A 17,190-nucleotide genomic window follows, 5' to 3' on the forward strand; every position below is an offset into this window, starting at 1 on the left:
GCTTATCTCCTGGTAGGCACAAATGTTTGCAGAAGGAGTGAATGAACTCCATTTTCATTTTATCTCTGGCAATGTCTAAACCAAAGAAAATCACACTTGTCTTCTCAGAAGAGGGAACATATTCAAATACCCAGAATTGCAGTTCCTGGTAAAACCTTTCAGCAGCAGCAACTGGAAACTCAGCAGAATCTTTGAGTCTAAAAAGAGTGAAATGGGCCAAGACTTGAACGGCCATGGTTGAAGTACCCCAGAGGACTGGGGTGGGAAGGGAAGATTCATGGCTATCTAAAGCTTAAGAACCACAAACCAGTTCTTTCTTACAAATCACATATATATATTTACATTGTGGATCTGGGATACACTTATCACAGTAGGAGCTGCTCAAATCAATCTGAATGCTACCCAATCTGGGAACCTCCCCATAACTGTTTGAGCCAGCATTTCAGATTATAGATAAGCTGTTTCCAGCCAGACTGGCTTTGGAAAGTTCACTCTAAAGAATGAAGTCACCTGTTGTCACTGTCCTCCTGCCCAGGATTCCTTTTCGGGCCGGGTACCATCCTGTGGCTCGTTAAGGAGGCTTCCCTCTTTAATTCTCCATGAGGCTTCCAGGGTGGTCTGGGCTATGGGGAGAACTCTTCAACTTGGGAGTAGACAGGTGCTCCAACTCATAGTGCCCATTTTCAGAGGCCGTGTGTGTGAGTTTCTCCTTCATGCCTGCCTTCTGGCTCTTTTTGTGCTCCATAATCTGCTGGAGCTGGTGCCCAGCATAGTCTGGCTTGGTGGTCAGCGGCCCAGCTGGCACAGCTACACCAAGGACATCTGATACCATGTAGGGACGCAGCCAGCCCACCAAGGGAGTGCTTCCGGGGCTGTAGTGGGTCTGCTTGTGGTAGAAGAGAAGTCCATCTACCTATAAGATGGGGGGAAATTCAGGATCAAAATGACTTCTGGGGCCACATGTTTCCAGGAGAGCCTATACACACAAGGGCAGCTCTTGTGGTCCAACTCCTTTTTCTGGGTCACTGAAAGAGGAAAGAGTCCCAGCTTCTCACATATGCAGTTTCTCTAAATAAAGAAATGGCCTAGAAAACTAAATTTGAGAAAATAAAAACATTGGCTGGGCGTGGTGGCTCATGCTTGTAATCCCAGCACTCTGGAGGCTGAGGCAGGCAGATTGCTTGAGCTCAGGAGTTTGAGACCAGCCTAGGCAACATGGTAAGACCTCATTTCTACTAAAAATACAAAAAAATAGCCAGGCATGGTGGCACATGCCTGTAATCCCAGCTACTCAGGTGGCTGAGGCACCTGAACCCAGTAGGCAAAGAATGCAGTGAGCTGAGACCGCACCACTGCACTCCAGCCTGGTGACAGAGTGAGATGCTGTCTCAAAAAAAGAAAAAGAAAAGTAAAGAAAAACATAAATAGCACTTTTCTGTTTACAGAGTGCTTTCCTGCCCACTATTTCCCTATCTTACCCATGACAGTGTCTGAGAGAAGGGGCTGCTCATACTCAGGGAGTTCTGAGGACCTCCTTAAAACACACAGTGAGTAGGAAGCAGGAATTCAACTTGAACTCTGGTTTTCTGTCCCTAGATTCCACGGACTTTCCACCACTTAGGGGTCTGTGTTACGGTGGATGAGCTCTGTGCATGGAATGAAAAGCAGAGGAACTGGACAGGCCCCTCTGAGGCAGCAGACTGCTGTGTACAGGGGAAACAGGCTGTCCAGATGCCCTGCTTCCCTGGCTACCACTGGCTGCCTAAACCTCCCCCTAAATTGTTTGTGAGCCATATTCTGGGAAACAGTTTTTCTCAACGGGAAGACCTCCTCCACATTTTATTTTCTATGATTTAGTGACTCATCTCTAAAAAGCATTTATTGTCACTGGGGCATAAGGGTTATAAATAAAGATGGTATTCTTACCACCTTCTTAATTGACTGAAAGAAATGCTGGCAACTCAGCCTTTGCCATTTCCTCATTCGGGAAGCTGTGATCCTTACACAAAATTAAATCCAGTTCAAGCAAATGCTTGCAGTGACTAGGCAGTTTTTTTTTTGTTTTTTTTTTTTTAATCTTTTTTGAGACGGAGTTTCACTCTTGTTGCCCAGGCTGGAGTGGAGTGCAGTGGTGCAATCTCAGCTCAGTACAACCTCCACCTCCCAGGTTCACGAGATTCTCCTCCCTCAAACTCCCAAGTAGCTGGGACTACAGGCATGTGCCACCACGCCTGGGTAATTTTTGTATTGTTAGTAGAGATGGGGTTTCACCATGTTGGCTAGGCTGGTCTTGAACTCCTGACCTCAGGTGATCCACCTGCTTCAGCCTCCCAAAGTGCTGGGATTACAGGTGTGAGCCACTGTGCCTGGCTAAGGCAGAATTTTTTTTTTTTTTTTTGAGACAGAGAGTCTCGCTGTGTCTCCCAGACTGGAGAGTGCAGTGGGGCTGATCCGCTCACTGCAAGCCCGGCCCCGGGTTCATGCCATTCTGCCTCAGCCTCCCGAAAAGCTGGGACTACAGACGCCACCACGCCTCTCAAGCTAATTTTTTGTGTTTTTAGTAGACGGGTTTTGTTAGCCAGGATGGCCCTCGATCTCCTGACCTTGATCCTCGCCCGCCTCCCAAAGTGCTGGGATTACAGGCTGCAAGTGAGCCACCACGTCCGGCCCTAAGGCAGAATTTTTTTTTTTTTTTTTTTTTTTTTTTTTTTTTTGAGACGAGTTCTCTGTCGCCATGCTACGGGAGTGCAGTGGCCAGATCTCAGCTCACTGCAAGCTCCACCTCCTGGGCTTCATTTGCATTCTCCTGCCTCAGGCTCTCTGAAAGTAGCTGGGACTACAGGCCTCGCCACCCCCAGCTAAGTTTTTGTATTTTTTAGTAGAGACGGGGTTTCACCGTGTCAGCCAGGATGGTCTCGATCTCCTGACCTCGTGATCCGCCCATCTCGGCCTCCCAAAGTGCTGGGATTACAGGCTTGAGCCACCGCGCCCGGCCCTAAGGCAGAATTTTTAAGGGAATGATGGGCAAAGGAAAATGTGCTTGTTGAGCCTAGAGAAGGTAACTGCAGGTTCTGAGGCTGACAAGACTGTCGAGGACTTGGGAGCCTCTGGGGCTGTGAGACTTTTTATTTTTGAGACAGAGTCTTGCGCTGTTGCCCAGGCTGGAGTGCAGTGGCTCAATCTTGGCTCACTGCAACCTCTGCCTTCCAGGTTCAAGCGATTCTCCTGCCTCAGCCTCCCGAGTAGCTGGGACTACAGGCATGTGCCAATATGCCCAGTTAATTTTTGTATTTTTAGCAGAAATGGGGTTTTGCCATGTTGGCCAGGCTGGTCTTGAACTCCTGACCTCAAGTGATCCACCAGCCTCGGCCTTCCCAAGTGCTGGGATTATAGGCGTGAGCCACCGTGCCCAGCTGCTGTGAGACTTTCAGTGCTAAAACAGGGCGAGTCGTCAGCAAACTGGAATGAGGTAGTCACCTGACTCATGCGCCTGCTCAGCAAGTGCTCCTGTCCCCAGGGGCCATCTTCTTTGGTGATGAAAGGATTAGGGGGTTTGGACATTTGTTGGGGTCATTCAGTCACAGAAGCCCTTTCACTTTATAAGTAGCCACGACAGTCAAACCAGGGACCTGGGTCTCAGCTTGCAGTAGGAAGAGGCACACAAGAGGGATCTAGGCATGGGAGTCTTGCTCCTATCTGGGCCTCAGTGTCTCCATCTGTAAGATGAGGGAGTTGGATGAGCTGTCCACTGGCCCTTCCAGTGCCAGCATTCTGACTTATCCAGCAGGGGTGGAGCTCAGGCTCTGAAGGGCAGCAAGTACATCCTCTCTCCAGAATCAGCTTTCAGTCCCTTTCTGATGCTTTGACACAGCACAATCAAGGAATATTTTAAGACTTTGTGTAACCAAGTCTCTCTGCAGCCTATTATCATGTCAAGGCAATAAAGACAATGGTTTCGTTACCTCAAAAGGGAAATCCATAGACAGCACATCACACAGGCTTTCGGGAGTGCAAGGGAAATTCTTTAGCCCCACAAATTTAAACTGAAATAGAAATTAGAACAAGGAATTAGTACATGTTATAAATGATATTGGCCCAAGCAACTGAAAATCTCTGTCAGGCCGGGCATAGTGGCTCACACCTATAATCCCAGCACTTTGGGAGGCAGACGCAGGCGGATCACCTGAGGTCAAGAGCTCAAGACCAGCCTGGCCAACATGGTGAAACCCCATCTCTACTAAAAATACAAAAATTAGCCAGGCATAGTGGCATGTGCCTGTAGTCCCAGCTACTTGGGAGGCTGAGGCAGGAAAATAGCTTGAACCCGGGAGGGGGAGGTTGTGGTGAGCTGTGATCATGCCACTGCACTCCGGACTGGGCGACAGAGCAAGACTCCATCTCAAAAAAAGCAAAAAGAAAAGAAAATCTCTGTCAAAGAAGAAAAATCTGTAATCCCAGCTACTTGGGAGGCTGCTGAGGTAAGAGGATCGCTTGAGCCTGAGGTCAAGGCTGCAGTAAGCTGAGATCGCGCCACTGCACTCCAGCCTGAGTGACAGAGCCAGACCCTGTCTCAAAAACCAAACAAAACCAAATTAAACCAAGCCAAAACAAAAAAACAAAGAAGAAGAGTTTTCAGTCTCATCCTTCTCTACCAATTCCCCTGTACTTACTCTCTTAACTACTAGGTCGTGGTTCCCAATCTTCCCCTTTTGTTTTAGAGATGAGATCTCCCAAGGAATCTGACTTTAGAGTTTGTCGTTCTAATCACTTTGTTATGCTGCTTCAGTCTAAAAACCCTTGCAGGTGTGAAAAGGATTTCACTAGCCCTTTATTAGTGGTAGCTGTCATGGGGCCAAGAGAATAACACACAACCTCTCAACCTAGTATAATACAGTGGTTCTCAGTCCTGACTGTATGTTAAAATCAACTGGAGAGCTTTTTTTTTTTTTTTTTTTTTTTTTGAGACGGAGTCTCGCGCCGTTGCCCAGGCTGGAGCGCAGTGGCGCCATCTCAGCTCACTGCAAGCTCTGCCTCCCGGATTCACACCATTCTCCTGCCTCAGCCTCCTGAGTAACTGGGACTACAGGCACCCGCCAACACGCCCAGCTAATTGTTTGTATTTTCAGTAGGGACGGGGTTTCACTGTGTTAGCCAGGATGGTCTCATTCTGACCTCGTGATCCGCCGCCCTCGGCCTCCCAAAGTGCTGGGATTATAGGTGTGATCCACCACGCCTGGCCCACTGGAGAGCTTTTAAAAAAATACCTGGGCCAGGCACAGTGGCTCACATCTGTAATTCCAGCACTTTGGGTGGCCAAGGCAGGTGGAGTGCCTGAGCTCGGTAGTTCTAGACCAGCCTGGGCAACATGGTAAAACCCCATCTCTACAAAAGAAATACACACAAAAAAAATTAGCCAGGCATGGTGACATGTGCCTATAATCCCAGCACTTTGGGAGGCTGAGGTAGGTGGATTGCTTGAGCCCAGGAGTTTGAAACCAGCCTGGGCAACACAGCAGAACCCCATCTCTACAAAAAAATACAAAAACAGATTAGGCATGGTGGCATGCACCTATAGAGTCCCAGCTATTTGAGAGGTTGAGGTGGGAGGATCACTTGAGCCCAAGAGGTTGAAGCTGTAGTGAGCTGTGATTGTGCCACTGCACTCCAGCCTGGGTAAAAGAGTGCAACCCTGTCTCAAAAAAACCAAAAAGGCCGGGCGCGGTGGCTCAAGCCTGTAATCCCAGCACTTTGGGAGGCCGAGACGGGCGGATCACGAGGTCAGGAGATCGAGACCATCCTGGTTAATACGGTGAAACCCCGTCTCTACTAAAAAGTACAAAAAACTAGCCGGGCGAGGTGGCGGGCGCCTGTAGTCTCAGCTACTCGGGAGGCTGAGGCAGGAGAATGGCGTGAACCCGGGAGGCGGAGCTTGCAGTGAGCTGGGATCTGGCCACTGCACTCCAGCCTGGGGAATCAAGAGACGCCCCCAGATCGGGCATCTCTTGAAAAAAAAAAAAAAAACACCAAAAAAACAAAAACCTGGATCCCACCCCAGACCAGTTCAGTCAGAATCGCAGGGTAGGGCCTGGGCATCAGTAATTGTTTTTTTTTTTTTGAGACAGAGTCTTGCTCTGTTGCTCAGGTTGGAGTGCAGTGGTGCAGTCTCAGCTCACTGCAACCTCCACCTCCCAGGTTCAAGTGATTCTTCTGCCTCAGCCTCCCAAGTAGCTGGGACTACTTATATGCACCACCATGCCTGGCTAATTTTTATATTTTTGGTAGAGATGGGGGTTTCACCATATTGGTCAGGCTGGTCTCGAACTCCTGACCTCGTGGTCTGCCCTCCTTGGCTTCCCAAAGTGCTGGGATTAGAGGTGTGAGCCACCACACCTGGCCAGCATCAGTAATTTTTTTTTTTTTTTTTTTTTTTTTAAGACACGGAGTCTCTGTCGCTCAGGTTGGAGTACAGTGGCGCCATCTCGGCTCACTGCAAGCTCCGCCTCCCAGGTTCACGTCATTTTCCTGCCTCAGCCTCCCGAGTATCAGTAATTTTTAAAAACTCCCCAGATGATTCTTGTGGATTAAAGAAGGTTGGGGCTGGGTACAGTGGCTCATGCCTATAATCGCAACATACTGGGAAACTGAGGTGGGAGAATCCTTGAGCCCAGGAATTTGAGGATGCGGTGAGCTGTGATTGTGCCAATGCTGGCCTATTTTTATTTTTTTTTTGAGACGGAGTCTTGACCGCCCAGGTTGGAGTGCAGTGACGCGATCTCAACTCACTGCAACTTCTACCTCCCAGGTTCACGTGATTCTCCTGCCTCAGCCTCCCGAGTAACTGGTATAACAGGCATGCGCCACCATGCCTGGCTAATTTTTTATATTTTTAGTAGCGATGGGGTTTCACCATGTTGGCCAGGCTGGTCTCAAACTCCTCACCTCAAGTGATCCACCTACCTTGGCCTCCTCATCCACCTGCCTCAGCCTCCCAAAGTGCTAGGATTACAGGCATAAGCCACTGCACCCAGCCATCAATCATTATTTATTGAGTGCCTACCATGAGTATTATGTTAGGAGGACTTGTATATAATAATTCGGTTCTTGTAACAACCCTGTAAATCAGATGTTATTATCCTATTTTACAGATGGAAAATCTAAGGGTAAGTGAGATTATTAACTTAACCTAGTAATAATTATTTTTAGTCTTTTTTTAGTTATTATTACTTCAATAGGTTTTTGGGGAAGAGGTAGTGTTTGGTTACATGAATAAGCTCTTTAGTGGTGATTTCTGATATTTGGTGCACCCACCACCCAAGCAGTATACACTGTGCCCAATTATCTCTCACCTCCCTTCCCCTTCCCCAGAGTTCCCAAAGTTGATTGTATCATTCTTAAGGCTTTACATCCTCATAGCTTAGATCCCAATTAAGAGTGAGAACATAGGATGTTAAATTAGTAATAAAAGCCAAAAATGGAATTCAGATCTACATGATTGATACTCTTCCCTTTATACCATGCTGCCTCAAAAAAGATCATTTTATACATAATGATTGTATTTAGATAACAGACCAATCCACACTACTCCCCATAAGGAACTCTGTGATCCTAACACCAGGTCTTACAGGATTGAGCTTGGTTTTCTCTCCCAGTCCTTCTTCTTCTGGTAACTTTGAATGCATCCAGTAGAATCGGAAATCAGTCTGCCACAGAGAAGGGAAACAGAAAGATTAAATACTTTCCGTTTCAAACTCTAATATAAACAAAAACACCCTATTCTATTTTTTTTTTTTTTGAGATGGAGTCTTGCTCTGTAGCCCAGGCTGGAGTACAATGGCACGGCCTCGGCTCACTGCAACCTCCGCCTCCTGAGTTCAAGCGATTCTCCTGCCTCCCGAGTAGCTGGGACTACAGGCGCCCAACACCACACCAGGCTAATTTTTGTATTTTTGGTAGAGACGGGGTTTCACCATGTTGGCCAGGATGGTCTCGATTTCCTGACCTTGTGATCTCCCCACCTCGAGCCTCCCAAAGTGCTGGGATTACAGGCGTGAGCCACTGTACCTGCCGGGCCTCTTCATTCTTTTAAATTATTTTGCTTTTGGAAATTTAAAAAGGCACATATAGTCCTTTGTTTAAATTATAAAAATATATTTGGTTTTAGTTACCAAATTTGTAGGTTGTGAATACATGTAATAAAATATCATTCAGCAGAATTAAAGCAAAATATGTTCTAGATTGAATTTATGTTCTGAGTTGTACGCTAGGTTCTGCATTTGGGCAAGATACTTAAGACCCGTGCTTCTTAACATCTCAGCTTCCGTATCTATATGTCAAGGACAGGCCAGGTGCAGTGGTTCATGCCCAGCACTTCGGTAGGCCAAGGCGGGTGGATCACTTGAGGTCAGGAGTTCAAGACAGCCTGGCCAACATGGTGAAACGCTGTCTCTACTAAAAATAGAAAAATTAGCTGGGTGTGGTGGCAAGCGCCTGCAATCCCAGCTATTCAGGAGGCTGAGGCAGGAGAATTGCTTGAACCCAGGAAGCAGAAGTTGCAGTAAGCCAGATCGCACCACTGCACTCCAACCTGGGTGACAGAGTGAGACTCCGCCTCAAAGAAAAAAAAAGGATAATAATAGTACTTACCTTACAATAAGGAGGTGTTGTAAGGGATTTAATGAGCTAATGCACAAAGCGCTTAGCAATGCACATCTTGATTGTTATTGTTTGAATGAGATGCACTTTAGAATTCTGACTACCAACACCTAGCGTGTTTCGGAAACCTAGTGTGCAGGAATGGCTTAGAAAGAAGCAGACTATGGCGACAGGCTGCATGAAGATCACTGGAGGCCTGTTCACACATCAGCCTCGGGCCCATGGCTTCTGGTTCAGCAGGTCTGAGAATGTGCATTTCTACAACGTTCTGATATGCCTGGTCTGGAGACTACACATTGAGAACCACTATAATAAACTAATTGACAGGGAGCAAAAGGAAGTACAAAAACCCCCAAACCCACTATTATACAACTGGGACAATGATGGGGAGAGTGTTATTAACAGGGATGGAGGGCCGGGCGCGGTGGCTCAAGCCTGTAATCCCAGCACTTTGGGAGGCCGAGGCGGGTGGATCACAAGGTCAGGAGATCGAGACTATCCTGGCTAACATGGTGAAACCCCGTCTCTACTAAAAATACAAAAAACTAGCCGGGCGCGGTAGCGGGCGCCTGTAGTCCCAGCTACTTGGGAGGCTGAGGCGGGAGAATGGCGTGAACCCGGGGGGCGGAGCTTGCAGTGAGCCGAGATCGCGCCACTGCACTTCAGCCTGGGAGACACAGTGAGACTCCGTCTCAAAAAAAAAAAACAAAAAAACAACAACAACAAAAAAAAAAACAGGGATGGAGGCCTGTGGGGTTCACTCAGCCTCACCTGATGACTGCTGCTGTTACCTATTAAGAATCAGCAATAGTAAAATGTTGGGGGTATGGTGAAACTAAAGGGGAGAATATTGGGGCCTCTCCTCACTTGAAAAGTCTCCTCTTAGAGCTAACCTTTGAGATTTGAGGTTCTGGGTCATACCAAGGAGGCCCTGCCATTTTCAGGGTCAGGATGTGGTTGGTGAAGGAGTGGAGGTTGCAGGAGTCTAGTAGATGGTGACTTACATTCAATTCCACCTTCTCTTCCTGGGGCTGCCTGCACAAAGTGGCACCCCCACCCCCTTGCCCCACAATCTTCACTGCCAGAAATCCTCCCATACTCTGGAGAGAGATAAGGGGGTGGGTGCAGCTGCTACCAAGTCCCAGCCTACACCCCTGCCGTTTCTCTCTTTCCTCCTCTCAAGAACTGCATGTTTCTCTTAGTTCCTCCTATTTCTCTTTTAAAACTAAGCTAATTTAAACACACTCAAAGATGCAGGGAGCATTAGATAATGTTCTTGATATACCACATCCTGTACACACCAAGAAATTGGTCACGTACCAAACCCACATGCTGAGCTGTTTTCCCGGGAGGAGAGGTGAAGACAGGAAGAGCCATGAGGGGAGGATCCATCCCTACCTGGCAATCATAAAAAGGGTGTCCCCGCCAGCACATCACATCCAGAACGTAGTAGGTCTGGTTTACCTCACTGTAAATGCAATCTAGAATGGTGTAGTCTGGGGACACAAAGCAGAAAGTCAGCACAGAGTTCTTCTTCCAACCAGGTTCCTTCCACCACAACCTAGGGAGCCCTATCCTAGAGGCTCCAGTCCAACAATCCTCAGTGCTTGCAGCAGTCACTGGCACTAAGGACTAAGGATTCACTGGGGAGAGAACCCTGCCTGGCTACCAGCTACAGCCTCATGGTGACTTGGGGTAAGACAGCACAAGACGGATCAAGGCAAACCTTAAGCAAAGTGAGAATTCTGAAGTTTTAGATAAACTGGCACATTTATTCACCTCAGAGAGGTTTAAAAGCAAGTCATCTTCCATTTTAGTTTACAACTGCTTTTTGAGTTTCTATCATAGGTACTGTGTTATGTGGGGAATATTAACTATAAATATTCCCTGCCTTTAAGGAAATTACCATTTGGTTAAGGGGATAAGATGATCACGGAAGAAAGAACTAAGAGTTAAATTACAGAGCTCATACTAACAGCAACAGGAGTTCCAGAAAGAGAAGTCTGGAGCAGCAGGAAATGCTTCAAGGGAGAGACGCAATACAAATAAGAGTCTTCTGGGACCAGGAGGGTTTAAACAACAGGGCAGAGAGGTGAAGAGAGGGCATTTCAGACCCATGTACTGATGTGGCATGAGCAAAGGCCCAGAGGCAGAATGAACTGGGCACATGAGGGGAGGCAAGTCAGCTGAACAGAAGATGGGTATAACGAGTAGGGAAGACATGGGATGGGGGGACAAAGCCTGCATGTGAAAGGCACTAAACGCCAGTAAAGAAGTCAGATCTAGGCCGGGTGCAGTGGCTCACACCTGTAGTCCCAGCACTTTGGGAGGCGGAGGCAGGCAGATGGCTCTGAGCCCAGGAGTTCCAGACCAGCCTGCGCAACATGGCAAAACCCCATCTCTACCAAAAGTACAAAAAATTAGCTGGGCGTGGTGGCGCACTCCTGTACTCCCAGTTACTCAGGAAGTTGAGGTGGGAGGATCACTTGAGCCTGAGAGGTAACGGCTGCAGTGAGCTGTGATCATGCCCCTGAACCCGAGCCTGGGCCACAGAGTGAGACCATGTAAAAAAATAAAAAAGAGAAGTCTGGGCTCAGTACAGAGGACATGAGGAACTTCCAAAGGAGCCTGAGCAGGTAGAGAAGCAAGCAAGCCTAGATCTGTCAATTCCTGCCTGAATAACCATGGGTAAGTTATTTCTCCTCCATGACCTTAGTCCACTTAGCTAGGCCCAGTGGGAAGGAAGAAGCTAAGGTTACAACAATGAGAAAGGAGAAAAGGGAGTTTGGCAGGGAAGCGCCAGCATCAGTTGACTGTACCATTATAAAGCTTGGTATTCTCCAAGGGACATTTCCCCCTAAATCTGCATCTGTTGTCTCGTAATAGAAGTCCAAAGACATGCTGACCTTAATTCAGGAATTTATGGACCATCAGGCCTCATGGGACTGCATTTATTCTGTACCTGAGGAGGCTTGACCTTGAAGGGGAGGTGCTTGGTCCAGGGACCAGGATGGTGTCTACATGCAGTTTCAAAGATAAGCTTTCAGGCCAGGTGCAGTGGCTCACGCCTGTAATCCCAGGAATTTGGGAGGCCAAGGTGGGCAGATCACTTTGAGGCCAGGAGTTCAAGACCAGCCTGGCCAAAATGGTGAAACCCAGTCTCTACTAAAAGTACAAAAATTAGCCGGGTGCAGTGGCGAACGCCTATAATCCCAGCTACTCAGGAGGCTGAGGCAGGAGAATCACTTGAACCTGGGAGGCAGAAGTTACAGTGAGCCAACATTGTGCCACTGCACTCCAGCTTGGGCAACAAAGTGAGACTCTGTCTCAAAAAACAAAAAAAAACAAAGATAAATTATCAAAGTGGGTCTTTAAAGCACATTACACTGTCTTTTACTGATTAATAAGTAGACACTCTATGTAGGTACCTTTTGCTGTTGAGTTTCGCCTATTGCCTCCTGGCAGAAGGGAAGAAAACCTGTTGACACAGTAGCCACTCTTGGTGTAGGCACTGGTAGAACCCTGCGGGGAGAGAAAGTTACCATTCTCATTAGACCTCAAGGTCTCCTCGCCCTCTTGCTTCCTCATTCTGCAGGAATGTTACTGGACCAAAGATGACTCTTAACAAATCCTTCCTGCAGGACAGTGTTTCAAGCTCCACTCCAGGCACAGCTGTTGTGGCGGATGAGGAAAATGGAGCAACAAACAATCCCTCCCACTACAGACTAGGCCTACTGGCATGGGGGCAGACAGTTACTCACCCTGGAGGCCACGATAAGAGCTCTTTTTCCAACAGGGCACACGACCACAATCCATTCCCGCCCCAAATCTGAAGGAACGTCAATTAACCACTCAGAAAGCATCAACTGGAAATGCAAAAAATAGTGTTAAAGATCAGCAAGGGTGTGCTACTTGAATGTCTACAATGTCAAGGCATTCATATCCTGTGTGTATATTAAAAACCCGAGTGAAAGAATGAGGGCAGAGAGTTGGACATGGTGGCTCATGCCTGTAATCCCAACACTTTGGGAGGCTGCAGCAGGTGGATCACCTGAGGTCAGGAGTTCGAGATCAGCTTGGCCAACATAGTGAAATCCCGTCTCTACTAAAAAATACAAAAAATTAGCTGGGTGTGGTGGCAGGCACCTGTAATCCCAGCTACTAGGAAGGCTGAGGCAGGAGAATTGCTTGAACCCAGGAGGCAGAGGTTGCAGTGAGCAAAAATGGCACCATTGCACTCCAGCCAGGGCAACAAGAGCGAAACTCCGTCTCAAAAAAAAAAAAAAAATGAGGGCAGAAAAGGCTGACAGTGGCACCTCCATCCCATGTGCTCTAGGGAGTTGGTTGTGTCTCCTGCACAGCTGACAGGATGATGGGGGCCACTGACTGTGAATTTCGGCTTCTCTCCTCCATCTCCACCTGCACCCACACCATGCTTACTGCCTCACCTCCTGGGTCAGGGTGATGAACGCTCTTCCTTTCCTTACTTTGTCCATCTCCTCCTATCATCATTACTATTATGTTCCATGGTCACATCTCAGAGATGAATAAGATCCCTGACCTTGAGATGCTCTTCGACTAGACCAGCATTTCCCAAACTGATGCTCCACATACGGTACTAAAGGATGTTAGGGGCCGGGCGCAGTGGCTCAAGCCTGTAATCCCAGCACTTTGGGAGGCCGAGACGGGTGGATCACGAGGTCAGGAGATCGAGACCATCCTGGCTAACACGGTGAAACCCCGTCTCTACTAAGAAATACAAAAAAGTAGCCGGGCGAGGTGGCGGGCGCCTGTAGTCCCAGCTACTCGGGAGGCTGAGGCAGGAGAATGGCGTGAACCCAGGAGGCGGAGCTTGCAGTGAGCTGAGATCCGGCCACTGCACTCTAGCCTGGGCGACAGAGCGAGACTCCGTCTCAAAAAAAAAAAAAAAAAAAAAGGATGTTAGGAAACCTGCCTTAAAAAACAAAACAACACCAAACCAAACCAACAAAAACAGTGATGTGGTGAAATTAATTTGGGAAGACAAACTCTTCCACTCAGTCTCTTCCATCTGTAAAGACTTTGTCCCATGGGCCGGGCGCGGTGGCTCACACCTGTAGTCCCAGCACTTTGGGAGGCCAAGGTGGGCGAATCATGAGGTCAAGAGATCGAGACCATTCTGGCCAACATGGTGAAACCCCGTCTCTACCAAAAATACAAAAATTAGCTGGGCGTGTTGGCGGGCACCTGTAATCCTAGCTACTCAGGTAGCTGAGGCAGGAGAATAGTTTGAACCCAGGAGGCGGAGGTTGCAGTGAGCCAAGTTCATGCCACTGCACTCCAGCCTGGCAACAGCGTGAGACTTCATCCCAAAAAGAAAAAAAAAAAGACTTTGTCCCATCAATTAATCCCTCCCATTGAATCTTTCATTTCTCCTTCCCTTTAGAGACTCACTCCCAGTCTTAAAAAAAAAAAACTTTTTGTGGCCGGGCGCAGTGGCTCACGCCTATAATCCCAGAACTTTGAGAGGCCAAGGAGGGCAGATCATGAGGCCAAGAGATCAAGACCATCCTGGCCAACAGGGTGAAATCCCGTCTCTACTGAAAATACAAAAATTAGCTGGGCGTGGTGACGTGCACCTGTAGTCCCAGCTACTCAGGAGGTTGAGGCAAGAGAATCACTTGAAGCTGGGAGATGGAGGTTGCAGTGAGCCGAGACCGCACCACTGCACTACAGCCTGGCAACAGAGCGAGACTCTGTCTCAAAAAAAAACTTTTTGTCACTCAGCATTTCTGCTGAGCTACTCCACTTTCTCCTAGTTTAAAACTACTTAATACTTCTTGATGCTGCCTTCCTGCTCACTCTGACAGTCACAGTCCAGATTTGCTACCCACAGTCCTACTGAAGGCCCTCAGTGACCTCTTCCCATACCTCTTCCTTTTGTTTTTTTTTTTTTTTTTTTTGAATTGGCGTCTCACTCTGTCGCCCTAAGCTGGAGTGCTGTGGCACAATCTCACTTCACTGCAACCTCCACCTCCCGGGTTCAAGCGATCCTCCCATCTCAGCCTCCCTAGTAGCCGGGACTACAGGCACACGCTGTAGACTCCGTCTCAAAAAAAAATGAGCCCAGCTCATTTTTGTATTTTTAGTAGAGACAGGGTTTTACCATTTTGGCCAGGCTGGTCTCGAACTCCTGACCTCAGGTGATCCACCCACCTCGGCCTCCCAAAGTGCTGGGATTACAGGTATGAGCCACCAAGCCTGGCCTCCCATACTTCTTCCTTATCCTTCCCACTCTACTTCTTGCCCTATATAATGCTACCAGCCACATCTTTCTTCTTGACACACGTTCTCTTGGCCCCATGACATAGCACTACTCTGTTTTTCCCTCTAAACATTCCTCCACACACTCCCCCAAAATATGTAATCTTCAGGGGGCTGTTTTAGGTCCCCCTTTTCTCTTAGATGCTGTCCCCATTAGGGGTGGATCTCATCTATTTCTATAGCTTCACTTGTTACTTCTAAGAGGATGCCTCCTAATGCTCCTTCATCTCCAGACTTCTTTCCTCCACACCCACCTATATTGCCAGATGTCTGTTTGGTATCTCTTTCTCTGTTTGTCTCCTCTGCACCTAAAACTCAGTATATCCAAAATGGAATTAACTACCTTCTGTTGCCTAAGTACTTCCACCCCTGAAACACCTACCCTTCCCTTCTGTATCTCATAACCTTGTTAATGGCATCACCACTCTGTTACTGAATCTTAGATTTTAAGCATAATCTAGACAAATTAGACTACATCAAAATTTAAAAATTCTGTGCTGCCAACAATATCACCAAGAAGACAAAAAGACAACCCACAGAATGAAAGAAAATATGTGCAAATCATGTATCTGATAAGGAACTTGTATCTAGAATATATTAAAAACTCTTGGCCGGGCGCGGTGGCTCAAGCCTGTAATCCCAGCACTTTGGGAGGCCGAGACGGGCGGATCATGAGGTCAGGAGATCGAGACCATCCTGGTTAACACGGTGAAACCCCGTCTCTACTAAAAAATACAAAAAAAACCTAGCCGGGCGAGGTGGCAGGCGCCTGTAGTCCCAGCTACTCGGGAGGCTGAGGCAGGAGAATGGCGTAAACCCGGCAGGCGGAGCTTGCAGTGAGCTGAGATCCGGCCATTGCACTCCAGCCTGGGTGACAGAGCGAGTCCCCCCCAAAAAAAAAAAAAAAAAAAAAAAACTCTTATAGTTCAATAATAAAAAGATAAATACTCAATTAAAAAATGAGGCAGGCAGATCACGAGGTCAGGAGATCAAGACCATCCTGGCTAACACAGCGAAACCCCATCTCTACTGAAAATACAAAAAAAAATTAGCCAGGCGTGGTGGCGGGTGCCTGTAGTCCCAGCTGCTTGGGAGGCTGAGGCAGGAGAATGGCGTGAACCCAGGAGGCGGAGCTTGCAGTGAGCCGAGATCGCACCACTGCATCCAGCCTGGGCGACACAGCAAGACTCCGTCTAAAAAGAAGAAGAAGAAAAAAAAAAGGGCAAAGGGCAAAGGATTTGAATAGACATTTCTCCAAAGAAGATATACAAATAACCAACACGCACAAGAAAACATGTTTAACATCAGGCCAGCGCAGTGGCTCACGCCTGTAATCCCAGCACTTTGGGAGGTTGAGGTGGGCAGATCACAAGGTTGGGAGTTCAAGACCAGCCTGGACAATATGGTGAAACCCCATTTCTACTAAAAATACAAAACTTAGCCGGATGTGGTGGCAGGGGAATGTAGTCCCAGCTACTTGGGAGGCTGACACAGGAGAATCACTTGAACCCAGGAGGCAGAGGTTGCAGTGAGCTGAGATCGTGCCATGGCACTCCAGCCTGGGCGAGAGAGCGAGACTCCATCTCAAAAAAAAAAAAGATGTTTAACATCATTAGTCACTAGGGAAATACAAATCAAAACCACAAGACACCACTTCATACCCACTAAGATGGCTATACTTAAAAGGATGGACAATAACAAGTGTTGGCAAAGCTGTGGAGAAATTGGAATACTTACATGTTGCTGGTGGGAATGTAAAGTAGTGGAGTCACTTTGGAGAACAGTCTAGCACTTCCTCAAAAGGTTAAACAGAGTTATCATATATATACCCAGGAATTCCACTTCCAGATATATACACAAGAGAAATGAAAACATATGCTCACACAAAAACTTGTAGTACATGAATGTTAATAAGGGCATTATTTGGCCAAGTGCAGTAGCTCACACCTGTAATCCCAGCACTTTGGGAGGCCAAGGTGGGTGGATCAGCTCAGGTCACAAGTTTGAGACCAACCTGGTCAACATGGTGAAACCCCCGTCTCTACTAAAAGTATAAAAAGTAGCTGGGTGTGATGGCGCACACCTGTAATCCCAGCTACTAGGGAGGCTGAGGCAAGAGGATCACTTGAACTCAGGACATGGAGGCTGCAGTGAGCCAAGAACATGCCACTGTACTCCAGCCTGGATGACAGAGTGAGACTCTACCTCAAAAAAATAAATAAATAAAATAAATTT

At 47.6% G+C, this 17,190-nt stretch overlaps 1 protein-coding gene across 9 annotated transcripts in view; it reads right to left on the reverse strand.

Annotated features, from left to right (window-relative positions):
- Positions 1-313: 313 nt before the first annotated feature.
- The window catches only part of SNUPN (snurportin 1), a 29,826-nt gene continuing 12,949 nt past the window's right edge, over positions 314-17,190 (reverse strand). For 4 of the 9 annotated variants that reach the window (XM_031668486.1, XM_031668491.1, XM_031668494.1 and 1 more), the window contains exons 4-9: positions 12,414-12,518; positions 12,081-12,174; positions 10,051-10,148; positions 7,623-7,700; positions 3,963-4,043; positions 314-913 (exon numbers count right to left, since the gene is read on the reverse strand). In XM_031668486.1, the coding sequence (XP_031524346.1) occupies positions 590-913; positions 3,963-4,043; positions 7,623-7,700; positions 10,051-10,148; positions 12,081-12,174; positions 12,414-12,518 (780 nt within the window). In that variant the 3' untranslated portion in view covers positions 314-589. Of the gene's footprint in view, positions 914-3,962; positions 4,044-7,622; positions 7,701-9,972; positions 10,149-12,080; positions 12,175-12,413; positions 12,519-13,100; positions 13,355-17,190 lie in introns of those variants that run through there. The other 5 variants (XM_031668488.1, XM_031668487.1, XM_031668489.1 and 2 more) reach the window with 2 other exon arrangements.

The sequence above is a fragment of the Papio anubis genome, chromosome 7 (assembly GCF_008728515.1).
Source record: "Papio anubis isolate 15944 chromosome 7, Panubis1.0, whole genome shotgun sequence".
Lineage (NCBI taxonomy): Eukaryota > Metazoa > Chordata > Mammalia > Primates > Cercopithecidae > Papio > Papio anubis.